Source organism: Chrysemys picta, chromosome 21 (genome assembly GCF_011386835.1).
Source record: "Chrysemys picta bellii isolate R12L10 chromosome 21, ASM1138683v2, whole genome shotgun sequence".
Lineage (NCBI taxonomy): Eukaryota > Metazoa > Chordata > Testudines > Emydidae > Chrysemys > Chrysemys picta.
This window is the reverse complement of record NC_088811.1, coordinates 2,277,216-2,304,828: the sequence shown is the minus strand read 5'-3', so window position 1 is coordinate 2,304,828 and position 27,613 is coordinate 2,277,216. Positions and strand designations below refer to the sequence as shown.

The window sequence follows — 27,613 nt, the reverse complement described above, 5'->3', positions numbered from 1 at the left end:
CCAAAGGGCAGCCTTTCCCGTGCCTCACTCTGCCACAGCCCATGAATATTTGACCTGCAGTCCCCACCCCCATTATTCCAATCATAACTATTGCTCTGTAATTAACTTAATGTTCATGAAAAGTTCCCAGAGATTTCTCCTATGACAAATGGATACAAGCCCTCAGGAACTGTCTAGGGCCACATGAACTATTGCCTTGCCCTTTACTGAACCTGCTGAAGACTGTGCTACACAACAGTGATGAGTGTCAGATTTCTATCCAAATCCGTACACAGCTGCTCCAGAAACTCACAGGTAGGATTACTGGGACCCTTCAGGCTACATCCCCTAGGTTAAACCAAGCAATTGTTGTCTTTAAACTGCTGTTCCGTAGTTGCATTTCTTTGGCGTGTCCATGCAGGGAACTGGAGGAGCTTTATTGTGCTCTTAAGTAAGAATGCAGGAGTTTTTCCAGTCACTGGCTTGACTTATAATATATGCTCCAAATTCTGTTCTCACATACAGTGGTGTGACTCTGGAGTTACCCATTACAGCTAAGGCCCTGTCTTGCTATAACATAGCTCATTGGGCTGGGACTATGTTATCTCATGTAAGAGGCAGCTTGCTTTTCTGGGCCGACAGAACGGATCCAAGGAGTTTGCTGCTGTGAACCCTTGAGGTCCAAAACAAAACCTGACATCACTGTTTATGACACTACAGCCTCCGAAAAGAGAGATGTGCGTAGTTAAGACGTGCTTGGCAATCTGGATTTCTAGCAAGAGGAGCCCAGAAAGCCAAAAAGATAAGGGATTTGCTTTTCATGAGGCCAATCAAGGCAGCAAATTAGCACTGTTCAGTATTGTACAGTGAAACATATCAATGAGCAAGCTTAATCAAATCCATTGTGGAGTGTGCGTAACAGGTAAAACTGCCAAAGGGATTTCTGTGGGGGTGAAAATATAGAAGTTTGAAAATTACAGGCTGACAGGTTTGGAAGCAATTAAGGTAATAGGAGGCAAAGTGCTTAGCTTACCCATCTATCCATGGGGGAGGATTAGGGTGAAAAATGTTGGTGCTGCATACAGAATGTTCCCAAATGCTGCTGTTCTGGTGAAGTATTTCAGGACCAGCTCTGACAGGTTTTTAGATATTAGTGTCCTCTACAGACGTTGCAGGTGTTCAGATCTGTGCAAATTCTCAACTTTCTTATCACACTGTATTGCAGAAAGTACAGAAGCTCTGCACTGCAGAACCGTTGTGCCTCAGTTTCCCTGTAAAAATGGAGGCAGTAATACTGACCTATAACACAGTGGATTATAGGGCTGAATGTTTGCAATTCCATATGGCTTGCATTTGAAGATCTAAAAGTGCTTTACAAAGTATTATTGTCCTGGACCAGAAATCTACAAGGAAGAATGTTTGCGGTGTATTTTTAAGCTGTACAAAAACAGAAAGCACAGCAGATCTAACAAAAAGCTCTTCCCGCATGCTTGAAAATTTATCTAAAACTTTCCAGAAATGAGGATGCTGGTTTGAAGTCTACTCAGTATTACTCATTAACACACAATAATCCACATCTAGAGCTGATTGGGAAAATGCAGACAAATTTTGCAAAAACTTTTCATAATTTTTCACAGAAATAATCATCAACTATGACCCCAAATGGAAACAGCAACCAGATTTTCATCCACTGTGACCTATACAAATATAATTTATTTGTTTGTTTGTTTTTGTTTAAATCCTGCTAAAAGTAATGCGGGATCTTTTTCACAGGCCTGCTTGCACAGTCCTCCAAAATGAATTAGACCTAATGCAAAGAGAATTCAGATCTTCTGCTCAAAATGGGTTGTTGAAAACCTCTGCATGTGTTTTTTCTATACACTGTCTGTCCTTCACAGTTCTGTATTTGGTTTGTCCTTCATTTTTTTCCCCACTGTGCTGTCTGCATGCAGCATTCACACAGCGTTGTCACAGTGCAGTATCTCCTGGCAACTAGGCATTCATTCCCAATTAATTTCCATTGACAATAAGAATAGATGATCATATCTGTGCAGGTTTTATCACAATACCAGCCAGCACTGCCCTACTGGAAACAAGTATCAGAGGGGTAGCCGTGTTAGTCTGAATCTGTAAAAAGCAACAGAGGGTCCTGTGGCACCTTTGAGACTAACAGAAGTATTGGGAGCATAAGCTTTCGTGGGTAAGAACCTCACTTCTTCAGATGCATCTGAAGAAGTGAGGTTCTTACCCACGAAAGCTTATGCTCCCAATACTTCTGTTAGTCTCAAAGGTGCCACAGGACCCTCTGTTGCTTTCTACTGGAAACAGTTAAGAGTATTTTGTCTGGTTTCCTACTAAAGATGGCTGATAATGTGAAGAACAGTGATGAGACCTGCAACAGCAGCTTCTTCAACAGTAGATTCACAGAGTTTAATGCCAGAAGAGACCCATTAAATCATCTAGTTTGGCTGCCTGTATATCATGGGATTCAATTTTGCCCAGTTACCCCTGTATTGAACCCAATAATTTGTGTTTGACTAAAGCAAATCTTCCAGAAAGGCATCCAGTCTTTATTTGGAGACATCAAGACATGTGCCTGTTTATTTACCACTTCTCTTGGTACTTGTTCCAATGGTATTAATACACAGTAATCACATCACCTCTCCATTTTCTTTTTAAATGTTAAACAGATCGAGCTGTTTAACGGTAAGGACTTTCTCCAGCCCTCGAATCATTTTTGTAGCTCTTCACTGCACCCTCTCCAATTTTTCAACATCTTTTTTACAATGTGGACACCAGAACGGGGCTCAGCATTCCAGTCGCAATACTGCTGTATCGCCTTCCGGCTCCTGCTTGCTATCCTCCTGTTCATACATTCAAGGATCACGTTAGCCCTTGTGCCAAAGCCTCGTACTGGGAGCTCGGGTTCAGTGGTTTGTCTGCAATGAGCCCTAAAGCCCTTTTGGAGTAACTGCTTTCCAGGATACAGTCCCCAACCTGTAGGTGTGGCCTTGTTCTAGGTGTGTAACTTTGCACTTGGCTGTATTCAAATACATTTTAATTGAATGGGCCTAGGTTAGTCTACATTTTGAAGTCTATCAGTTAGCCAGTTCTTAATCCACTTACTGTGTGCTCCATTAACATTGCATGTGCTTATTTTATGCCACGCGTGTTCCCCACCAGGCCCAATGACTTTACCAAGTGCAGGGAAGGTTGTCAGATCCCAAAGCAAAGCTGAGACTTACGTCTTGTGGAAAATGCTCCTGTTAGAACATACGAGATTCAGCCAAGCACAAGCATGGAGAAAACAAGAGAACACAATCCCTGTTCTTGCCCTTTGGGTGTGTCTGATGCTGGATACTCAGTCTTTCCCATGCCCCACTTTGGCTTGGGCAGGGGGGGGAAGGTTGATGGAAAGTAAGGGTGAGACATGCCCTGCATGAATGACTCTTTCGTGCTGTAACATGGCGCCAGTGATTAGGGCAGTGCCACAGCCTCACCTGGCTCCTTGTCAATCCAAGCAGGATTCGGCACCAGCTCCCCGGCTCCAGTCAGTCAAAGGCCCTTTCCCCCTCCGCACCCTCCCTCAAGGCAACGCCTTCCTCAGAACCCCCTGCGAGCTGAGACTTGCAAGGTTGCTATTTCTGCCCTGGCACCCAGAGAAATGGGATTCGGAGCCTGATCTGCCCAGCCGGCCTTGCCCACCCGCCTTTCGATGCAATCTGCTTTGTACTTTCCCTGTTCCCGTTTCGGTGCCCTCCGCAGAGGACTAGCTCTGCGGCCGGCTCACTGCTGGCAAGAGCGCCCCCTGGAGCCTGCTTTACATGTACACTGTGGTTTCTCAGTGCTTGGTTACACGGCTGGTTTCAAACTGAAGCCATAAAACATGGTGGAGACCTAAAAATATAGAAGAGAACTTTGTTCCTTCCTCTTCCCAGTGGTTTTCCTGAGATTGCAGCACACCTCTCCCCAGGCCCTTTGCTCTAGGGTCATGCTCCATTACATTATTATTTGTTGTTATTGGTACTGGGGGAGCCCCCAGGAGCCCCAGTCATGGAACTGCACCCCACTATGCCCAGCACTCTACAAACACAGTCCCTGCCCCAAAATTATTTATCTGCCTCGGGTATTTACACACCACCAATTCCCATACGCCTTCCCATACCCATACCATCTCCTGCTGTACGTGGCCATGGCCCTATAAGGTAGGTAGAAGACATCAAACAGAGCCCAGCCCCAAAGATCTTGTGATTTGTTAGTATGAGGCCCCATAAATGCGCAAGGTGCCCCATCAAAAGGTCAAGAGACAGTCCCTATCAAACAGCATATAATCTAGAGCCTTGAACCTGCTCTCATGGCAAGTAACTCTAGTGAGTTCACCAGGGCTACTCCTGATTCACGCCGGTCTAACTGAAGCCAGGTCAATACTACAGACCTAATCGGTATAACGACGTTGCTCAGAGATATGAAAAATCCACACCCGTGAGCGATGTAGTTACACCGACCTAACCCCCCATGTAGACATTGCTATGGTGACAGGAGAGCTTCTTCCACAGCCATAGCTACCGCCTCTCGGGGAGGTGGATTAACTGCGCTGATGGGAGAAGCTCTCCTTTCAGCATAGGAGCATCTTCACTACAGCGCTACCGCAGCATACCTGCACCAGAGCAGCTGCGCCGTTGTAGCGCTGTACATGAAGACGAGCCCTAAGGAGAGAATAAGGCCTAGGTTAGGTATGGTATATGGTGGGGAGATATGGCCTTAGGCAAGGTGCTATGTTGACCAATGGGGATGAGGGAGCATGAATTGTTGGCATAGACTCCAGAGGCAAAAGGCAATACAATATTGGAGAGGAGCAACCTATAACACAGAGGTGTGCATGGTCTTCACAATCTCCCCAGATACTGCCCCGTCATGTGCCTGAGTGTTCTGACGGGACAATCCCAGCAGGTGAAAAGGCAGTTCCTCCTCATGGCCTCCCTGCTGAGATTGTCAGCAAGGGGTCTACCTGTGAGGCTGTATCTGTGCACTGGGAAATGGATGGAGACTACCCACTTGTTTCACATAAGCCACTGCAAATTCATCACCCACTCGTCTACCACTCCCTCGCCTGCGGCTGAGCCAGTGCCCTAGATGCGATCTTCTCCATTTTCAACCCTCTCCGTCGACTCCCTTTGACTTGATTTTTAATATTAAACAGAGTTAGCCCAATTCTATCCCTTGGCCTGTGGCCATAATTAATCTCTTTATTCCTATGTGTACTGTATCGCCTGATTCATGCTTTCCAGCTCCTGCCTTTGCCTTAGATCTGCAAGGGTCCCCTACCCTGAAACCGATACCAATTTGGATGCTGTGTGCTCATAGATTAAATGAAATTCCGGTGTCAGACAATTTTGACATCTCTAGTACTCACCTTTAGAAGAGATTATCTTCTGTCAATTCAAACAATGCACAAGCTCCGAGCTGACTGAGTGATTTGAAATCACACAGAACCTGTTGAGCCTTTCTAGCCTCTGGGACAGTTCATAGAAATGCAGGTGATGGGCTGGATTGTGGAGAGCTTCTGATCTGTCATTTAAAGGGATTAGCGAGAGGAAGGGCAACCCAGATGCTTGCACCAGCATGCAATGGGGAGCTACTGGCAAACAGAAGCCTTGGAACAGAAAACTCTATGCTGCACTCCGTGGGTTCTGTGCAACAATTTAGATGAACTGGAATGAGTAAAGTACCATAAAATTGTCATCTTTGTGTACAAAACTCAGTTAAAAAAACAAAATACTTTAAACACACATATTCTGGAAATGCAGCTTTTTAAAATCTGTTAAAAAAAGAATTAAAAAAATAAAAATCCAAACAAGCGCACGGCCCACCAAAGGAGAACAGAAATAGTGACAATCGTCTGGACCGTGGCATATGGTATAAATATATAGGGATTAATTTACCATTTTAAGTAGAACAAATATGGCTGTTACATCACTGGAGGTCATGTTAGTGTGCCAAGAATTCAGTCAGACAATAAATCATAGTGACTTGGCCATGGCTTGATTAGATAGAGGCAAACTGCAAAGAGGAAGGAGAAACATCCTGCCAGCATGTGGGGTAGGTTCACAGAGCAGCTCAATCGGTTTTCTGTCTACAAACAAACATGGTCGAGGAAATTCAGAAACAGGAAATCTATGGAGGGAAAAGTCTCTAAAGCGGATAACAACAGGACTCTGTCTCTTGGTAGGTGGAGTAAGATGAAAGCTTCAACAGATGCTCCAGGAACACATCATTCTACTGACCCTCTGGCAAAGCCTCCTCTTTACTGATAGGCAACCTTCACACAGAAGGTTTCTTCATTCTTGTCTTCGTGGTCATTGATATAAATCAGAATCTCCTCCTCCCCGGTGCTCTGGCTTGGTGCAAACCGCAAGCCAATCGTGTACATCTCCCCTCCTCCAATCTGCAAAAAGAGTGAGATGACAGCGCTAAACATCTCCATTCTCCCTACGCCAACACGGCTCGCACTAGCACTCACGTGTGCATTTGGCACCAAGCTGCAAGAGGGGTCTGTCAGCTGACAAAACAGGCGTGGGAGGTGTGCCCGACAGTAACACGTAACATGTCCCTGTGTCAGACATCCCAACCCACTGAGTTCACACAGCACCACCCCTTCCCTAGCAAACCCTTACAGAGCACAAAAGAAGTCTGAAGTTTTCAAACCGCATGAAGCTTACTCATCTATTTCCAATTTCCCTGAGCAAATGGTGCCGTTTCGCTGTGAGTGGAACATGCATTCTAGGATTCATGGTAAAAACCAAATGATGGACCACAACAGACCACGACATGCAGAAAAACATTCTTGGAGTGATTTTCAAACGTGTTCGCCTCCCAGAACTCCTACTGAAGTCAATAGGTGCAGCCACTGGGCATTGGAGAAAATCATTAACTTTGGAAAACCTTTGAGGATTGAAAACCAGAGAGACAGGCAGGCCTACTGCAAGGGTATCTGAGCTTCTCCCGCCACTCTGTTTGGTTTGGTACCTCAAAGGAATCCTCCTTGAACTGCAGCAGGTCAGCTCGGTTGGTATGCAGGAAGTACATCCTCCTGGAGGGATATGGGTTCGTGTATGTGATCCGCTTGTTGGAGCCTTTCCCTCCGCCGGCAGGGAGTGTTATTTCAAATGCCTGTGGTTACATATAAGAAATCACAGCGTTGTCATTTCAGTTCTGACACAGGCCAAGTCTGAGTAAAAGCACAATGGTTTCCCATATAGTGTAGTAAACACCCCCAGGAAGATTTCCCTTTATTCTGGAGTCACTACCAAAATGTTCAGTACATTTGCAGAGAGTAAGAACTACTTTATGGAACCCAGCTTATTAGAACAGAGTTATTAGAACATGGAAGCGAAGCGATTATGACCCAATCTCAGATACTGTTCAGGCCATTTATGGAAGAAATAACAGAGACGTCTTCTGTTCTTGCTGCCAGGCATATAGACTAGAAGATCCGAAAGGAGCTATCCAGTCCGCACTATCTATCGTTCTAAGGCTAACTGTGGATTCAAATCTCCTAGGACCGTGTTCATAGGAACAAGAGGCAGGTGGGTCCAAAGTACTCAAGGCTGGCCTGAATCTGCTCCCACTGAAGCCAGTGGTCGAACTCTCATTAGGCCAAGACTCAGTGTTTTTGAAAATCCCTTTCAAAATGTTTTGACCAGAAACTTTAAGGGGTGTCTTCAGGCTACCCCGATCAGCCCCCTCTCTCCCCACTGCACACCCCATGGCGATGCTGTCTGTGCTGGTTGCAATACCTCATGTCTGTTCATTAGTGCTGGTCAGAGGAACTTTTCTTCCTCAGTGGATCCTTTATTAGGCTATTCCCAACGGGTGTGCCAGAGAGAGCCCACTTGAAACCCTTTATTGAAGGCTAAAGTGCTGCATAGGCCTTGCACGGGGGAAACTTTCACTTACTCTGAACACATTAGTTCCCTCACCTCCCCCGGCTTTCCCCTCAGCTCCCAGGCAGCTCCCTCAGCCTGAATTCTGCAGTGAGTCTTTCGTATATAGGGGATTATTAGCCTGAATGACAAAGGGACTCAGCTGGGATCATAGCCAGGCTCCTTCGCCAGCTAGTTAGCTAATTTATTTCCATTAGGACAACCACGGTGCTAATTCCCTCACACGGCATACGGGAGTGGTTCTGTCGTTACGAGGGAAGTGTAGCAGTGCTGTACTGTTGCGCTTAACTTCCCCCAATATGGAGTATTTCAGGGAAACGTTTAAAACTGAACAGTAGTTAAATGGGAAATCCAATTTACTACTTTGGCCTGAAATCCCAGAGCAGACTGGAGTCAGCGCTAATAGGAAATACCCCTGCTGTGACTGACTTTCAGAATGGGGGCTCTACGGATGGAGCTACCTTCAAAACAGAGGCCGAACATGATTTTCTGATGGTTTTCAGTGGGATTGTTCACAGGCTGAAAGTTAAGCACATGCTTAAGTGCATCCTAGATCCAGGTCACAGTGCCCAGCACGATGTAACCCATAACATACAGCAGGTTCTCTCTAAATCCTCTATGATATATTCTGACTACAAGAGCTACCCACAACTGTTACCATAGACACACATGCCACTACAGCCCTGATTCTGGAAAGCACTTAAACGCGTGCATAAAGTCCCGCTGACTTCAGTGGCAGTTAAGCACGTGCTTTCCTGAATAGGCATGGATTTGTGCTTCGGTGCTTTCCTGACCTGGGGCCTGTATACATAAAATCGGGAGGAGTAGTATTTATGTCCAAAGGGAAAAACCACTAGTGCTTCCTCTGGTTCTACCCAGGACCATATCTAAAGCAGCTGTCCAGACAAAGCAATATAAAGTTATTATTATAATTCCTATGGCAATTTGATTGTATATGGCATGTGAAGGCAGTTACTTTGGGGCTAGTTGCTGTTAAAAATATTACTACTTTAAGGTGATTTATTCAAAGAATAAAGTGGTTTTGTCACTATCTGTTCCAGATGTTTAGGAATCAGTTTTATGATCCTATAATCTATTCCTGGTGAAGGGAAGAGTCTTTCAAGGTTGAAAAGACTGCAAAGAAAGAAAAACACTGTCCAAAGAATAATTTTAAAAAATCAAAATGTTCTACACACATTCTGGAGTTCTAACAACACGGGACAATAGTCTTGTCCTTCCTGTACAATGGATGATTTGGAAGTTTTTCATACTCAATGCAAGGGACTGATTTCTGACGAGAAGTGGTGGCTAAAGGCTATGGTGATGGGTGACAGAGATAGACAGTAAATAGATAGCTATGGATGGTAGTGACCGTTCCGGTAAAACTAGTCAGCTCACTTTGCACGCAGGGCAGTTCCATCTTTGGCAAATAAGATTTAACTAGCAGCTAACAGCCCATGCTGTCGCACAGGGTAATTTGTAGAGTCAACATGGCTGAGAACTTAAAAATTTGATGGTAACAGACCATGAATCCCAGTGATGACTGAATCTGGCGACATTCTAAACAAAAAGAGCTCTCAGCCATGCTTGTAGCTGTTTCCATCACTTCACACTGACTCAACAGACATTCTAGGCTTACGAGTGACACACAGACAGAGTGACCTGCCTGGAATGTTGTTATATGGGTGCAACCAGGTACCTTGGAAATGACAGGCTGTCGGCAGGAGACGCACACCAGCCAGGACGAAACAAGCTGGTGGTACTCCACATCCACCAGATTGAGGTAAACAAATCTGCTGCCAGCTTTCTGAGGCCTCACGCCGATATGCAGGTCCTGCACCCCGTTCGGAGGGAGAATAAACACGCCTTTGGGATCCACCTACAGGAAACGAGCAAAATGGAAACAGGCAGGAATGCCCACAACTTAGTGCAGCAACCAAGCTGTAGGAACACAAATTCTACACATGCCGATAGGGTCTCTCTGCCTCTCAGGAAAGACAATGAAAAGGTTTAATTAGAATCCCCAAATGATGTATCTCTCGGGTCCTGGGAATTAGGTCTCAATCTGGTACATTCCAGCTCAAAATGTTTTATATTAAAAATGCAAGAAAATCAGAATTGTCTAGATGAAAATGAAAGATGGTATCAGGGATGGTCAAAGTTATCAGCACTGTTAATATAACATGTTATTGGGATAGTCTCAGCATGAGAGACAGTGGAGGAGAAATTAACCTAAACTTTTACATGTGCCATGAAAGATCTTTTTAGAGGCACCAACCTGGTGTCCTTTGATCAAGTCAGAAGGGAAGCTAATCTACTGTGCCTTCTAGACGGCAGTTTGGAATATAAATTAGACACTGATCAAATGTCGAGAAATGTGTGTTTCTGAGAAGGAAATTAAAGCTGGCTGCATTAATAAACTAGACTCTAACTTCATTGTCAAATCTCTGTCTGAGTTGCACATTCAGAGTCTGTCTGCAGAGGAACTTTGCTTAGCAGAATGAATTTCAATAACAAAAATGTAGTTAGCAACATCTAGAGTGCTCATCTCAGCTAGAAATGTTAACCCTGTTACTGCCCTGTGGATGCCTGATGCAGGATCAAAAAAATGCTTTCAATAGAGTGCTATACATTGAAGGTTATACTTGAGGCATGAGATGCCATGTGCAAAACAGATGGTCTCTGAATATATTTGGTTTTGTTGAGTTATGTACTTTAATGTTACAGCCATCATTTTTATTTTATACACACACACAGCAAAGATAAAAAGCAACAGAGGGTCCTGTGGCACCTTGAAGACTAACAGAAGTATTGGGAGCATAAGCTTTCGTGGGTAAGAACCTCACTTCTTCAGATGCAACATTTCTTGCATCTGAAGAAGTGAGGTTCTTACCCACGAAAGCTTATGCTCCCAATACTTCTGTTAGTCTTCAAGGTGCCACAGGACCCTCTGTTGCTTTTTACAGATTCAGACTAACACGGCTACCCCTCTGATACATGGCAAAGATAGTTCTGGCATTTTGTGTTTTACTTAAAAATTCTTTTCTGAGAGCCCTATCAATATGATATTGACTACCAGAATACCGTCTCATTAGCTAGAAGGAAAGTTATTTGTAGAGCTGGAACTTCCTACTTGAAGTGGAAAAGAGACTTTGAAATATCAGAGTAACAGACACTTTCATTTTAGGTGCCAAACAGATTTATGAATCGGATAAAAGACCCATGTGACATTACACAGCAAACAAGGGGGGAGGGGGTGTTTAATCTCCTGAGAGAGGCCCCAGAGCCTTATCTGACAGGGTCTAATGCTTTCCTCAACTGCTGACAAGCTCAGCTTCTTCACATTAGCATGATATTCATACTCCGAAAAGGGAGATGCTTATCAACCTGCTCTAGGAAGGAGAGTCTGGAGCTAGTCCTTAGAGTTCAATGAAAACCATTTGCTAAGGCCGTCAAAAAGAAACCTGATTCACTTAGCACAGGCACAAGTTGTGAGATCAAGGCCCATGTTTTCAAAATTCTGTGTGCCTCTGTCACTTGTTGGCCAGTTTTTCAGACTCACGGGGCCTGATTTTCCCAGCTGGCAAGCGCCCCAATTTCCAGCTGAGAGCAGGGCGAGTTATGGGTGCTCAACGCCTCTTAAAATCAGGCTCTAGGGGTCAAGCTAAAAGTTGGAACAGCCATAATTAGTGGACACTTTGATAATTTGGTCCTGAACTAATAACATTGATGGAGCAAAGCTCAAGGAGTGTCAAGAGGGTTTGGAAGAGGCCAGTCTAAAGGCAAAGCAGCGTCTATGTAAAATCTGAACAGAGTTTGATGTGCACGGTCACAGCGTGGCTGGCCCCTGTGCAGTAGGCCTAGCTCCCCTCTGCCAGGGCAGGAGTCCCCATTTGTCCAATGACGAGGGCAGGAGGGCAGCACGTGAATATTAATAAAGGTCAGGAAGAGGCCCAGTGAGTCAGAGCAGACTGGTTCAGTCAGGGGCAGGTTACACCAGAAGAGGTCCCAGAAGGAAGCAGAAGGTGATTCCTAGAAAACGCAGGAGATCAGCAAGCGGTGTTTGCTGGCTGGTGTGTCCCCAAGCCAGAAAGCCAGAGCTGGAGGGCTAAGGAGGGCTGAAAGCACCAGGAGGAGATGGCTGTAGCCTCTAAGCTGAAGATCTGGAGCCAGGGGCCACAGAGGGCTGAAGGCAAGGGAGCAGCAAAGGGGCTTGCCCACTGACATCTCCAGGGCCAGAACTGGACCCAGAGCAACCATGAGAGGGTCAGGGGGAATGAGGGGAGCTCCCCTGACAAGAATGTTCCCAGGAGAGAGGCTGTGGGGGTTCCCGCTGGGAAAAGAGGGTTAGCACTCTGGGTGGAAGGATGGCTGTTCTGGTACAAGGACAGGAGAGGGCTGTGCTAGAGAGCCGGGATGTGGTGAGGGACACCGGGGCTGCACTGGAGAGCTGGGATGTGGTGAGGGACACTGGGGCTGCACTGGAGGGCTGGGATGTGGTGAGAGACACTGGGGCTGTATGTTACGTGTACTGGTTGGACTATGTTGGGGGAAATCTGGACTCTGGCTGTGGAACTTTTGCAATAATTTATGTACATGGGACTTTTGTAATAAACGAGCCCAACAAGACCTATATTTACAGTAAGAAAGACTGTTTGGATTGTTTTGGAGGACTCTGAAAGGGGAAACTGAGGGTGCTCCAGGCAGGGGCTGCCTTCTCACAGATGCTTCCCTGCAATGTATTACAGTTTTAATTACCACTTCAGCCAACGACAGCCCAGCCCCTACGTCACACGAAGCTAACACAGAATTCAAGATGTACAACTCCCAACCATAATTCAGGTCACTGCAATGAAAGCCGCCCATTGTGGTGATTGAGCTCGCTTTGGACGCCGTCAAGGGGATTCATCTCCACATTCTGCCTCAGTGAGGACATTTAAACACGGATTTCTTTATTTCCTAATTTATGGAGTGGCAATGGAGTTTGTGTGTCTTTTATTATTCACATTTATAATTACGACTAAATGAATTCTAAAGAAATTATTAGTCTTCAGATAGTCTCATTAATTCAGATAATTTGCCCTCTGGGGTTTTGTACCAATGATCCTACACATGACGACTTTAATCAAAAGATAATTATAATGAAGACTTTATGGCAGTAAATTGTTCATAATTCCTAATGGGATTGGTTTCATATTGGAGGGTTATTTTCACTGGGACTGTCAATGTAAGTCCATTCATAATTATAATTGTGAAGGATTTCACTAATTTTCAGCTCACCCCTAACTACAGACTCTTCCAAATGAAAAGTTTCTCTTTGTGGTGGGGAAGGAAGAGAGGAATTGGCAGCAAACACTGCTGAGTCCAATGGCAGAGCCTACCTTCAGCTCCTGTGTATGCGAGGTGTAAGCTCTCACTTTCCGGATCGTTTGGGTGCCCCTGAGAACCAAGGAAAGGCGGGTCTGCTGGCCAGTTATGCAGCTAACGTCCACACGTTGCAGCGAGTGAAGGTAAAATTGCCAGATCTGAATGGGAGCAGCAAGCCAGGCGTCCCTGGAGCAGAGAGAAGAGACACCTGTCATGACTGTACCAAAGGAAAAGGTGACGCTGGTTCAGGAGGCATTTCCAAAATGAATGAAAACATACAACTGCAGATGGAAAGGAGGAAATTGTGCTTCCGGTTCCAAAGTGTTTGCACATGCACTCACGTACACCTTCTAAAAGGCATGTTCAGGAATTCCAGAGAAGACAAGTTTGGCTGAGATATATGAATCGACTTCACTCCCAGGCAACCTTACGCAGGTGAAATTTTCCAAAGCCCCTGGCTGTTTCTGGAGTTTCAGTCCCGTTGAAAGTCAAGCTGAGCTACTGCCCCAAGGCTCAGACAAGCCCAGAGGACACGCAGGGTGCACACCCCGCAGTGATCAGAGAGGGGATGGAGTGAGTATTCTCCCCACCAAGCTGTACAAGGCAACCCCACAGAGCCCAACTGTGGGGAAATAATCCATTAACTGAGACAAGATGGATTTGTCTAAAGCAACTAAGGAAAAAGCAGACGGCCAGAGGGAGCTGCTGTTATCTCATCTCACCTCAGCCCTCATTCAGCGCTCAAGGGGACATCAGCTGCCACAGACGCAGATCACTGTAATGAACAGTTTCTCAGAAAGTGGGCTTTCTCGCTGTGGGTGTGCATTCAGTCCTCACTATATGTGCGTGTGTTTTCTATTGTCTCTTGTGCAAAAATCTTCAGAACCCTCTAAACATCTTCCACCCTAGTCCAGGTTTTGCAAGGAGACGTATTTCAAGAGAATTATACAGATCTTCTTGCAGATTTTTGCTTGTCAGAAACATAAGTCATGCGCTGGAACCAGTGTCCTAGGAATGTTCCATGTGCATTTCCTTATCTGCTCTGACAAGGTTTCTGGAGAATTCTCGCTCTTCTACTTTTGGATTCTCCTACTTACGTGTAAATAGCAACAAAGAATGTTTTGATCTGTGGGCTTGGTCCTCCAGCTACTTTTAAGAACACGTCCTGTGGCTCCCCAGGACCCTGAGTACAGAAATCAGAAAGCATCATTAGAATACTTAACCGAGAGATCAAACCAGCTAATGAGGACCCCAGGGGTTCCTTTTCCCTTTATTGTAACCCCCCACCATTTCACTTCCACAAGCAGAGGGTTCCAGAATCCAGCTAAACTACCCTATTAAATTATTATACAGCTTGGCTTCTTCCAACATTTTTAATTACAAAAGAGGATACAAATGGCTCTCACATTCCGGGTCTGTTTCAGTAATTAGATTTTGCAGAATTTTCCCCAAGTTTTCTAACAAGCCATAATCCAATTACCATGCTAGCAGATTTCTGCAATGGCAATTAACAAGCACCTTCATTACCATCCGCATTTATGTGCGAGTTTGTTTTTCATTTAAATCCCAACCGGCTGAAAATAAAGCCCAGGAAACTTGGAATCAGAGCTAAAAATTACAACCCAGAGCACATCATGAGCTGCTTTTCTATGCATCTCCCTCTGATGGCCTGATCCAAAGTCCATTGACAGTCAGTGAGAGCCTGTCATTAACCTCCGTGGGCTTTGTATCAGCTCTGAAAGCGTCTCAGTTATGAAGTAGATACGCTGACTGTCAATGGGTTTTGGATCAGGCCATCAGAGGGAGATGCAGGAGATCAAGCAACACTTGTCTGATGGAGAAATATCATTGCCTGAAAGGAAAGGGATCAGAAGTTAGAGTGATCTGTTTATTTATTGATTGATTGATCATGTGGCCCTCCTCCTTGTAGTATCTGAGTCTTGAGTACTTGGATGCTGTCTTGGAATATGACACAAAGAGCAGCACCGCAATCCGGTTGAGGTTTTGCGGTCTACTCAGTCAGGACACATTTTTATTTCTTTCCTAACTGGTCGTTTTAGAACCTCTGATTTCTGAAGAATTTATCTGTGGCACCTAGCTGGAAAGCTGGTGTTTCCATAAGTGGCAGTTTCTACCAGCATTTCAAATCTGGCCTTTCTTCACATGAGCAATGCAGGGCAGCATGACGAATGATGGTATAAATTGTGATATTAAACACACGCTGCAAACATGATGAGATCAGGCTAGAGACGTTCTGTTCCTTTTTGACAGGAGAGTGAGGCAGTCACAACCTAGTAACACCCAATATTCTATCATTACAGATCAATGAACCATTGGTGCATGGTATCTCTGCTTTAGATAAAGGGATCAATAGAAAAGAGATAGTGAACGTGAAGGATATACTCCACTGGATTTCCGCTTGATTTTTGTAAGTAGTACCATTTTTTTTGTTTCGCAAATGATGTTGGGGTCACTGCAGCGGACGTACATCTCCGGTTCCCCACCTGGCATTCCTGCTGGGGCACCTGGGGAAAAGAGCATAAGATTACCACTCTCCCTGCTGTTAGGCATAGGCCCATCTCCTGCCCCTGTTATCAGGAAGGCCTGCAAGCTGGCAAATCCCTAAGCATGTATCTCTTTAAAACCCACAACCCTGCAAAACAAAACATGGAAACACAAGCAGACACAGTATTTGCATGCCAGTTCTCAGCTGGATGCAGACAGTTACCTGGCAGGGTGTACCATGGAGGTAACCGTATGGACTTCTTCAGGAAGGTGAGCTCCGGGTGATAGAATCGGAATGTCTGATCCACCACGTGGGGCTGAGGCTCCACATTAACACTGAGAATTGCAATGGGTTTGTCACCATTTGCCTTAAAGGAGATCTGTGCAAAATAAAAATAACAATGAATTCACCGAGAGAGAAAGAAAAGAGACCGTCAACAAATGCTACAGCAGGGGTTGGCAACCGTCCGCATGCAGCCCATCAGGGTAATCCGCTGGCGGGCCATGAGACATTTTGTTTATGTTGACCGTCCGTGGGCACGGCCCCCAGCAGCTCCCAGTGGCCGCGGTTCGCCGTTCCCGGCCAATGGGAGCTGCAGGAAGCGGTGGCCAGCACGTCCCTGCGGCCCGCACCACTTCCCACATTCCCTGCTGACGGTTAAAGTAAACAAAATCTTTTGCAGCCTACCAGCAGATTACACTGATGGGCCGCGTGCCGACGGTTGCCGACCCCTGTGCTACAGCAAGAGAAAATACCATCTCTGGCTTTCATTCGGCTCAATAATGGGAACAAAATCAATTCTCAATCTGTTTACAGCTCTGAAGTAGTTACCACCGAATAGCATGGGACCCAGGATGCTATTAAGAAAATTCAATTTAAATAAATATGTGATGGTAAAATCTAAAACTGTGAATGGAATCTCCAGGGCATTGAAACCATGTATTTCAGGGGAATAGCTTTAAACCAATACCTGATAGAGGAATTAAAAACCAAGCACAGGCTGCTGACATAGAGGTCAATAGATACGTTTGCAAACAAAATCCTTTTGAAAACAATGCTTGCCATGGCTGTAAAGTCATTGTCTTTTGCTCTTTTCATAACAAAAACTGTGTATATTTAGAGAACATGGCTATTTAGGACCCAGTCCTGTCTGTGTCGCTTCTCATACAAACACATAGAGCCTAGTTACCTATACCCTGCCACACTGGTTTGTGGTGGCATTTACAACAGAGAGCACGGTGAACATCAGCAGAGGGAGAACAACACATTAAAAGGGATACTACCCTATTTCTATATACTACAATAGACATCCAATGAAATTCACAAAAGTTTATTTCCTGATAATGAAAAACCTTATGGTCTGCCATAAATGGGCAGTTAAAGGGAATTATACATGTGTAGGCTCAATCTTTGTCACAGGGTTTTGATCATTGTAACAGGCTGTAAAACTCATTGCAGTCCACCTAAACGACAGCCAGGGCCGGCTCCAGCTTTTTTGCCGCCCCAAGCGGCGAAGCGGGGGGGGGTGGGGGAGAGATAAAGCCACGATTGGCGGCACTTCGGTGGCAGCTCTACCGCGCCGCTTCATTCTTCGGCGGCAATTCGGCGGTGGGTCCTTCGCTCCGAGAGGGACTGAGGAACCTGCCGCCAAATTGCCGCTGAAGACCTGGACGTGCCGCCCCTTCCCATTGGCCGCCCAAAGCACCTGCTTCCTTGGCTGGTGCCCGGAGCCAGCCCTGATGACAGCACTTCTTTTTGCCTCTGTTACCTTGATGCGTTTTGTCAGCATGGCACTGGACTTCCAGGGGCGTGCAGCTTCTGTGCCTTTATTGAATCTCAGCTCAGCAGGGCCCTGCTAGAAATAAAGAAGCAGTAATCATGCGAAGAAGCAGTGTACATCGCGTCATGAAGGCATTCTTTGGAATTTTCACCACTGGTTTGATCTAAATCTGTAATGTTTAAGAAACTGTATCACAATGAAAACTAGTAAAGAGAAAATTCTCCTCCCGGAGCCTCCAGCTGTCCCTCTGCTCTCGATCAGCTGCTCTTTACATACACAGATCAATGGAAGTTCCCTGCACGTTGAGAGAGCGGAGATCCCCCTTACGGATCTGAAAGATAACGCTATCCTGTAAAACATGAAGTGCTCTGCTCTCCTTTGCACCTGGGAATTCAGGTACTAACTTTAAAACACTGGGAATTGCAAATTCCTTGCTGTTCCTGGCCTCTTTGGAGTGTTGTTGAGGAAGTGAGAGTTGCTTTTCTATATTTCTGCATGTTCTCATCATTGGTGGCTTTGCTAAAAACTGTGAACATCAATAACATAGTGCAATGTATTGCAGACAACATCAAGAGCCTGGGAGGAGGACTGTTATCATTTGAACCCTCTCTTCTGTCCCATTGCTGAGAGTTAAAGGAGCACTCTAGGATTACATAGCTGGCTTGTACCTCTGGCCTAACCACTCTGAATTCTACAAGCACCCAGCAGCATTGCCTTGCCTATTCATTTATTCTGTGGCATTGAGCTAAAAAGGGAATAAAAGGGAACAATTTGGATACAATCTCATTTTAAAAGCCAGTTTTATGCTTCTAAAGAGCAGACTAAGGGTCGCATTCATCCCACTGATGGAGTTACACCAATGAATTTGGCCCTAAATCTTAACACACAAGAACTGAGAAGCACAGGCAGACGTGAGCCAGTTGCAAAGGTAGAGGGGATTGTTCCCCCTGAAGCTAGCGCACTGTCTTTAAAATTCAAGCCCTCTCTTTTTTAATCTTCATGTGAGCCTCACAACCACTGTGTGTTTGTTTGCTATGATTCAATCACAACAGATGGACAAGCCACTTTGGCCTCGAAGGTTGAGTCCCTTCTTATTTTTTCCAATTGTGTGTGTTCTTTGTTTCCTGGTTCTGGCTGGGGCCAGAAGAAAAAAGATTACGGAAAAGCCTCTTCCAGATATTTCTGACGTCTCCCAAAGACATTCAGCCATTGCTCCTCTGCAATAAAGACCTGATATGTTTAGGCCTCCCCTTATGAGCTAAGTCATATTTCTGTAAATTTCTTGGTGTGATACCAGACAGCAGGAACAGAAAAATAGAAATACTACAAAAAGCAATATAAAAACAGCTGATGTTAAGCAATGTGGCATACTACCCATCACCTGCTAGAAATAGCATTGGTTATAAAATGGGCATAGAAGTTTATACAGTTAGCATCATGTTTAATTCTAAATAATGATGATAGGCAAATGGATCCTTTCCTCATTGTTTTATTTGTCCTATGTCATAATGTAGTGGAAGAGAGAGGGTGATATGTGTACCTGCATCATGACAGCGTGGTCCACAGAGAAGGTCTGGTATTTAAATGGAATGTGAATGGTCTCTTTGGGGCGCAGGTAGACCTGAGGCATGAGGTTGTCCTGAAGATGGAACATGTCCTCTTCTACTGGAGTAGTCAATGTTTGGGTCAGCTCTTTGAAGTGTCTCCACTCCCTACTGTCCACAATAACACTGTGGAAAAAAATCATAGGCAGAGTTACTTTGGGGACAGAAACCCGGGAGCTGGGGTTCCCCCCGATCCCAAAATGTGGCTGTGAGTTATACCTAAACCTCAGTGTGCGAGGCGGGTGGGGTTGGGTTGGAACAAAGACCGTGGCTGGAATGTGCACGCACCCATTAAATGGAAAGAAAACTCCAAAATCCACCACACCTTTGATCTGGGAAATGAAGACCTCTCCTCTCCCCCAATACACACACACACCCCCGGAACACTGCACAGTGAGGCACGTGAATTACAGATGGTGGTTGCATTGGTCACTGCTAGCGGCAGGATAACTAGGGTGGCAACTCCTCTGTGCTTAGCTTCTCGGTAACTTGCATTCTCCCATCCCTTTGCATAGTGATACGGGACGTGGGAAGAAAACAAAGAAAAGTGAAATCTCTGGAGGGGGGAAAGCAGGTCATTGGTATATGATGGAGCCCTCATTATAGACTGACCCCCTTTCCCAATAAAGCCTCAAACGCTAGATGGAAAAGCAACAAGCTCGATCCCAAAGACACCTCTTGTCTCGCACTTCCGTAAGTGCCTCTCTGCTCTGGGCTGGCTTTCCAAGTGTAACGTGCAGTATTTGGGAGGGGAGAAGGTCTCTGGCTCCTACCTCAGCTCAGGGTGGTCGATCTCGATCGTCACCGTGTGCTGGACGTTGTATGGGTTTCTCAGGGCAAACTCAAAGAACTCTGCTGTGCCCAGCGTGGCATAGAGCGTGTAGTTGGTGGTGATGGCCTGAATCAGCATGCTAGAGATGCTCTCGGCCTTGATGCGCTCCCGGTAGGCATCAATAATCTCCAGGTCCCTGGAATGCTGGATGCGCTCCTCACGCCGGCCCTATCGAAGAAGAGACGCCTATGACCAACACACTGATGTGGGCCCCTCCCCTGCATGTCTAAGGAACCCGACCCCAGCCCTGACACGAGAGATGTGACAGGGTGTTTTGTCAGGCCTGGCTCCCGTTTGCTCTCTGGTCCCAAGATCGTTCCGACAGCGCTCCGTGCTCCTCACCATACGGCTTGCTCTCCTCCCACTGACGTCCTCCTGGGCTTCGAGCTGTCGCACCATCATCATCCTCTCCAGCTTCCGCCTGCGGATGGCGCTGGCCTCGCGGCTGACGTGCTGGAAGGCCGTGCTCACTTCCTGCAGGCGGCTGAACAGCATGGCAGCCAGCTCGCTGTCCACGTCCGCCAGCTTCTGGGCTTGGGAGACGTTCTTAGCTGGGTGCAAAGGAAACAAGGGTCAGAGTCTGGGGCTGAGGGAGTCGGGGTGTGGACCCCATTGGGGGCCGTGCAGTAGCCAGCTGAGACAGAGATGGATGGATGACATGGGCAAACAGACGGATGTGCTGACTTGAGTTGCCTCAAGCATGCAGGTGTTTGAAGCCTTCTAGACCGGCAAGCTAAGTGAAGCGGTAACCACCAGGAAGGGGAGCTGAGGAACAGCCACTTTGCGGTACATACTGTTCTTTCCTTGACCAAACCTTAGTCTAGCCTATGGGGCCGGTTAAAGCTGAGTTGTTCCAGTCGAAGCCTGGAATTATACCAAGGTCCCTCTCCCAGGGTTTGGCACTGAAATTGGCAGTGAAAGCAACACGCCCAGAGCGGTCAGGCAGTTTTTTATGTTATGCAGTTTCTGAAGCTTTCCACAGACAGCCGATAAATCACATCTCTCCTGATGTGTGGCCATCATGCCAGATCTGAGCAAGAAGGAAAGCCAAGCGACACATTGCACTATATTAATTCTCTCTGGCCTGTGGATCCCAACTGTGGCCAACAAAAGTTCCTCTCAGTAGTGACAACATAACTACAAGGCCTGGATTAAATACAGAATAAATAACAAGCATCTGGGATTTATGGGGTTCTTGGTTCATCTGGATATTCTGGCGATTGTATAAATCAAACAATCTCAAGCTACCAAATGTTCCAAAAGAGAATTCTGCTCCTCTCCCTTAATTCAAAACCTGCCTGTTTCCTGCTGTACACTATACACACATCTACATTTTTATTAAAATGTTCTTTTGCTCCCCTCCCTCTCATTTCTCCACAAAATTGCTACTGGAGCAGCTCCCAATTGAAGTGCCAGCCAAATATTTAATATGTGAAATACAATCCACTACCAAGCACTTGATGCATGGGATTAAACTCTCTACATGACGTGTAACTCCACACATAGGCTGTTTGAGTCTTGCTGCATTACATTTTCTTAAAAAATTGGTAAACAAGGGTTATTTGCAAATTATTCACCTGAATTTAATTTTAAATCCATTTAACTGCTTCCCAAACATGGCAAATTGGGTTAGACATCTTGAGCCAAAATGCTCGTATTTTAGCAATAGTCATATTTCAGCGAGTGTCCGCAATGTTTAACCTTATGGGCCATGTCAAAAAGTTAATGGGAAAGGAGGATGCCTGGCTGGAAAAGCCTGTCTCAGTAGGGGAGATTCTGCAATTTAAAAGCTGAATGTTCTGTTATCAAAACCATTCCACGGAGGGTGCAGTCATCCAGCGTGCACAGCTCGGCACGTGGAGCACTCCACCTGGAGTGTGGCACCCAGCCAGGCATTTACATTTCCCATATCTCTGTGCTTCCTAACTCCTGCTGAATTCGAAGAATGTGTGCTGTGGGAGAGAGGATTCAGAGCGGATTTCTGACCCACCGGGGAGGAGGGGAAATCTTGTGAGGGAGCATGTTTTTGAGGGATTTCCAGGTCAGAGAATTTGCTTCAAAATCTAAACCTTTGACTTTTCTCTGAACTGAACCTTACGAGGTTCTCTGGTGGACAGACACACACACACTTGCATGCGTCCTGACACACATGTACACACATGCTCTCCACAAGATGTGGGCTTAATGCGAGAATTTCTGTGCTTTGCAGGAGATCAGACTAGGAGATCATAATGGTCCCTTCTGGCCTTAAAATTTCTGATTCTTCTTCTTCCTGCATTACATTTTTTAACACTTTGTGCAAAATGTCTAATTATTTCAATACTTCATGTGCCTCGTCATAGAATCATAGAAATGTAGGACTTGGATAGATCATCTAGTCTGTACAGAGGCGGGACTGAGTATCATCTACAATCCCTGGTAGGTGTTTGTCTAACCTGTCCTGAAAAACCTCCAATGACGGCAGGATAACTAGGGTAGATTTGACACAAACCTCCAATGACGGAGATGCCATAACCTCCCTAGGTAATTTGTTCCAGTGCTTAGCTACCATTACAGTTGAAAAGATTTTCCCCTAAGTCTCTGTTGCTGCAATTTAAGCCTGTTACTTCTTGTCCTGTCCTCAGTGGTTAAGGAGAACAATTTATCATGCACACTTTATAACAACATTTCATGTACTTGCAAACTGTTATCATGTCCCCCCTTAGTCTTCCCTTCCCCAGACTAATTGTTTTCAGTCTTTCCTCATTGGTCAGGCTTTCTAGCCCTTTAATAATTTCCATTGCTCTCCTCTAGACTTTCTACAATTTGTCCACATCTTTCCTGAAGTGTGGTGCCCAGATGACCGCCCAGGTTTTTCATTGGGAATACAGCTGTTGTATAAATCGCTCACGCACAATAGGGCACAATGGGACAAACTGTCCTATTGACACACATCAGAAAGTCCATTAAAAGCATGCATAGATTCATAATAGTATTTCTGTGCCCACTATCTCCCCTGGGAATTCTGCTTATGGGCAGCTCTCTTTCATTTCACACACCATCTGGATCTCCTTTGGGAACAGGTGCTTAATTTGGTAAAATATTTCAACGACTCTTACTCAAGAAATATCCCCAATTCCAGCTGTACAAACGCATCATGAAAGCACAGGGCAGAGAATGTATATGTATGTGTTCGTCTGTGCTCTTGTGCACTTGCATTTCGGCACAGATGTGCGTTTAGTGAGTTGACGAGCAGAATGTGGAAGATTAATTTCTCTCTCTAAGAGCCTGATTCTCATCTACACGATGGCGCAGATTCACTGATGCTGCGAGAGCAGTGTCAACGAACCTAAATGTAAATGACAAGCAGGCCCGAAGTGTTTGAAAAATCTTACATGCTAGGCACTGACCATTGTTAAAGGCAGGGCTGGGTGAAATTATGTTAAGCTCATCTGAACCCAGACATAATAAGGGGTTCCCATTTCCTGAATGCAACACACACCCCTTCACAGGAAAGAGTTAAATTTGGGCCCAAGACTCTTTGTCCAGGCCTAGGTAAAGGCAAGCAGGCCTCTAAATTTCAATAATTACTTAAAGGAATATAATTTTCAACTTGAACCTTCCCATCTCTAAATATATGGGCTGTTGCTGCTCTCTGATATAAGGGAGTTTAAATCACCACTAGGCTGAAAATCAACAGCCATCTCTCAGCCCCAGCAATTGCAGACTAACAGGAATGTAAATTCCACGTATAGGATCCCAGCTATGCAGGCTCAGAGCTGCAGAGTAAAGCTTGATTTTCACAGCGCCAACCTCAGCAAACACTTTGTCTGATTAAAGAGGTGAGAGAATAGGGCCTGTGAATCATGGACTGAGCTGACGGAGGCTCATACAAGTGTTTTTCTGACAACAGCTTCATTTCCAGCAGACAAGCAAGGGGATGGGCTTCTCCGTTTACTAAAGGATAGACTCAATGCCTCAGTGCCTTAACAGCTAAGGATTTACCTCCTGGACCCGACCGTATCTCGGAACTGGAACAAGTCTGGTGAAAAGCATCACCTAAGATTGGCTGATGAGAGAGTTCAGCAGAATCAGATCGTAGCTCAGCCTCTCAGTGTATGTTTGTCAGCACCCGCTGAGCAAACATCAGGTTCTGAACATTCACAGCACAGGGGAGTGAATCAGCAGCAGCCGTGGGGGTAGATAATTTGGGGAACAAAATCCCCACTAACCCACCGGCAGATGGACCACGTCACACTGATAGAACATACGTTTGTAACATGATATTGTGGGAGAAAAGGGGAAACACCGAGTCCAGGAACCCAGTGCACACAGTAGTTGTGTCTTTGAACAATCGTCACCTTTGGTACTTTTAATAGCGCACAGGAGAAAAGCCATTGCCAGGCTGCAATGAGCTAGGAGCCAACGGGATGTACCTCCAGGCGTATTGAGGGAGAACAAGCTGCCTCCGTGGAAGTTGCTGGTCCCATCATGCGAGGAGACAATGCGAGAGCGGGAGGGTGGCAAGGAGTTTGATTTCTTCAGCCTCTGCTCACACAGGTGACCTGCAACAGAAGCACAGAGCTGGTGAAGCCGGGCAGGCGGGCTCCATCCACGCCCAGAAAAAACGCCCTTTGCTAAAGGGATCTGCCTTGCTAGGGAGGAGTCGGAATGACTCCGGCCCAGCAATGATCCCCATCCGCCACAGGAGAGAGACGCGTCTTAAGTTGGACCCTGAGGGTAGGATTTTCTGAAGTGCTCCATTAGCCTAACTTGGCTTCCATTAAAGCCAACGGGAGAGTTAACAGTGACTGCAATATTAACAGCAATACCTAGCACTTGTATAGAACTCACCCTCAGCAGATCTGAAAGCACTTCACAGAGGAGGGCAGGATCATTATCCCCATTCTACAGATGGGGAAACTGAGGCATGGAAAGGTTACAGTGACTTGCAGATGGTCACCCAGCACGCCAGTGGCAGAGTTGGGAATAGAACCCCGGTCTCCCCATCCTGTGCCCTGGCCACTAAGCCACTCAGCACCCACAAAAATACCTTTGTTTTTAATAACAGTTCAGTGCTCAAGAAGGTACCAGATGGACATCCCTGGATCCCAATGCCTTCTGTTCATCTCCAGCAGAGACAGCAGCATTGCAAGATTCACCCCCACATGGGGTTAACATGCTTCAGCCCGGCCCTGGTGGGACCACCTCTTGGAGCCAGGAGAGTTTTGTCTGCACGGTCCACACTCAGTATTGCTAGCAAGGGGCCAGTTAGTATCAGTAGGGACAATGGAGTCTGACTGAGACCACTGTCTCATTTCACACTCCACCTATAGGTGACATTTATTCTAATACAGCACACTGTTCCTCCCATGGGTACCTGCTGCCACCTGCTTCATGTCACTGCAGGACACAGATACCAGATCACAACATGCAGTAAAAAAAATTCCCTGCTGCTATAAATTGGCAAAATTCCAGTGAAATCAAGAATTTGGCCCAATGTATCTAACTTCTATCACAACCATAGCCCAAAACTAACCAGTTCTCTGGCAAGAGAATAAGAGCAACCATTTTTAAAAAAAATTGTTTTAGCTAATTCCATTTCTCAAAGTACTGTGATTAAAGTTCACTTTCCCTTCTCGGGCTATGTATTTTTCTTTCCCCTTTCTCAACTCTCGACAAACTTCAGGCTGGTTCCTTTCACAGAACCAGAACAAATAAGCATACGAAACAAATCGACATACCCCAGAGCAATGTTCATAAAATATCCATCTGCACCAATGCGTGTGACTGAGCAGAGAGAGCTGTGTTTACAGCACGGTGCAGGACAGTTATGGGGTAGGAACGTTACACATATTGATCCAGCGCCCCCACCTGAACAGTTAGCCCGTATAATTTAAATACAGACGCATCAGGGCTTCCCTTTGTCAGAGCGAAGAGTGTTCCTATTACCCTATTTGTACTCATTTTTCATTGATTTCAGTATTTCATTGAGCAGAACACAGCGTGTGCTTTGTGACCTTGAAACATAACAGTGGATTTCTGCAGTCACTTAAGCGGCCTCCAGTTCATTTATTACTATCAATCATGTTGATTACAGTAGTGCCTCATGACCAACAAAGAGTAGGGCTGATTGTGTTAGGTGCTGTACAAAAACAGAGCAGCCAACAGTCCTGCCTCGAACCGCCGACAATCAAAATAAAGCAGACAGATGCAGGGTCGGGGAGGGGGAGACCAGAACAGCAGAGTGAACTATGGGATGGCTGCAGACAGCCTGGGGGTGCCCCAGTTGAGTTAGGTAACTAGGAGGTGATCAGCTGAATGGTAAGGACAGAGACGGGGGCCGTGACATTAAAAGGAAGAGGGGTGAAGGGGCAGGCCTGGGGAGAAGAGAGTGGGAGAGGCAGGTGTGGGGGAGGGGAATGGGGAAGGTTGGAGCAAACAGCCAATCAACACAGGGAACAGCGGGTCCGACAGAGCTGTAGGAAGTTCCCTGAATGGCTCTGGCTGCTTCTGCAGTTGCTCTGACCAGCTGGAGCCTCGCTCTGCACCTCGGGTGCTTCCTTTCGCGTCGATCTGGAAAAGCGTCACAGACTATCCAAAGCATCTTCCTTCTGACCCAGGGAACGGTGTCCAAGGAGGTACCGTTAGGCTTTCTATAGATGCATGTCCACAGGAGTCCTCACAGAACCTCACTACAGCCACTGCAAACCCTGCGCTCTCTACTGGTGTAATGAAGTTCAGATTTAAGGAGTTGGGGCATCATGTATCTACAGAAAAAGATTTGCTTCCCCAAACACCCACATTGCAGCATTTTAAAGTCAGTTCGCCCAGGACTGAAGTAGACAGACATATTTCTTCTGATTTTGTAACAGCCTTTCATGAACTTTGCCAAAGTTTTTCAGGTTTCAAAAGCACCACTGAAAAATGAACGTCTCCTCCTGCTAAATCTTTTATCACTCCAGCTTACTTCTCAGATGAAGTAAATGCAATTTGGAATTTGTGAATGTTGTTATGAGGAATGGAAATTACCAAAGGAACTGATTGGCTGACAAAAACAATACTAAACATTTTGGTAAGACAAGGTCAAGTTTGGAAGACTTAAAACATTGTTTTGCTTTCTTAGTGAAATTTGCACTCCCCAGTGGTTGCCACTGTAGAAAATACATACTGTGCCATGCCAACATGGCCACAAGAAAACGTGCCCATTGTAGAAAAGTTCTGTAGATTTTAATAGCAAATGATAACTTTTCTACAGGTCTTTTGGACCTTGCTATGAATTTAATAGAAAATTATATCCCTGCTATAGAATTCTGCAGGATGGTTTAAAAAAAAAAAGTCAGCAGTAAGCATAGATTTTCTTTATTGCTACCACTGAAAATACATATCTTAAAAGAGCCAATAGCTGTCTAGAGTCCCTGGAGCCAGGGTGAGGGGCTTTCATTACCGGCAAGAGGCCTAAATACTCCCTGGCATTTGCTTGTATCACTGGCAAAGTTTGTTATTCCAATGTCTCTTCCTCCCACATACTAGCTCATATATCAAGTGAAGAAAAACTAGCCCTAACACTGATCCATTTACTGTCTTAAAAAAACAACAACAAGGAGTCTGGTGGCACCTTAA

At 45.7% G+C, this 27,613-nt stretch overlaps 1 protein-coding gene across 9 annotated transcripts in view; it reads right to left on the bottom strand.

Moving 5' to 3' along the window:
• Window positions 1-5,772: 5,772 nt before the first annotated feature.
• NPHP4 (nephrocystin 4) overlaps window positions 5,773-27,613 on the bottom strand; it is a 103,121-nt gene continuing 81,280 nt past the window's right edge. For 3 of the 9 annotated variants that reach the window (XM_042854042.2, XM_024104266.3, XM_065574875.1), the window contains exons 20-31: window positions 24,352-24,555; window positions 20,354-20,562; window positions 19,953-20,179; window positions 19,116-19,305; window positions 17,564-17,650; window positions 16,018-16,174; window positions 15,729-15,814; window positions 14,387-14,472; window positions 13,304-13,475; window positions 9,622-9,801; window positions 7,006-7,149; window positions 5,773-6,424 (exon numbers count right to left, since the gene is read on the bottom strand). In XM_042854042.2, coding sequence (XP_042709976.2) covers window positions 6,284-6,424; window positions 7,006-7,149; window positions 9,622-9,801; window positions 13,304-13,475; window positions 14,387-14,472; window positions 15,729-15,814; window positions 16,018-16,174; window positions 17,564-17,650; window positions 19,116-19,305; window positions 19,953-20,179; window positions 20,354-20,562; window positions 24,352-24,555 — 1,883 coding nt within the window. In that variant the 3' untranslated portion in view covers window positions 5,773-6,283. The remainder of the gene's footprint in view (window positions 6,425-7,005; window positions 7,150-9,621; window positions 9,802-13,303; window positions 13,476-14,386; window positions 14,473-15,728; window positions 15,815-16,017; window positions 16,175-17,563; window positions 17,651-19,115; window positions 19,306-19,952; window positions 20,180-20,353; window positions 20,563-24,351; window positions 24,556-27,613) is intronic. The other 6 variants (XM_042854043.2, XM_065574876.1, XM_005298426.5 and 3 more) reach the window with 3 other exon arrangements.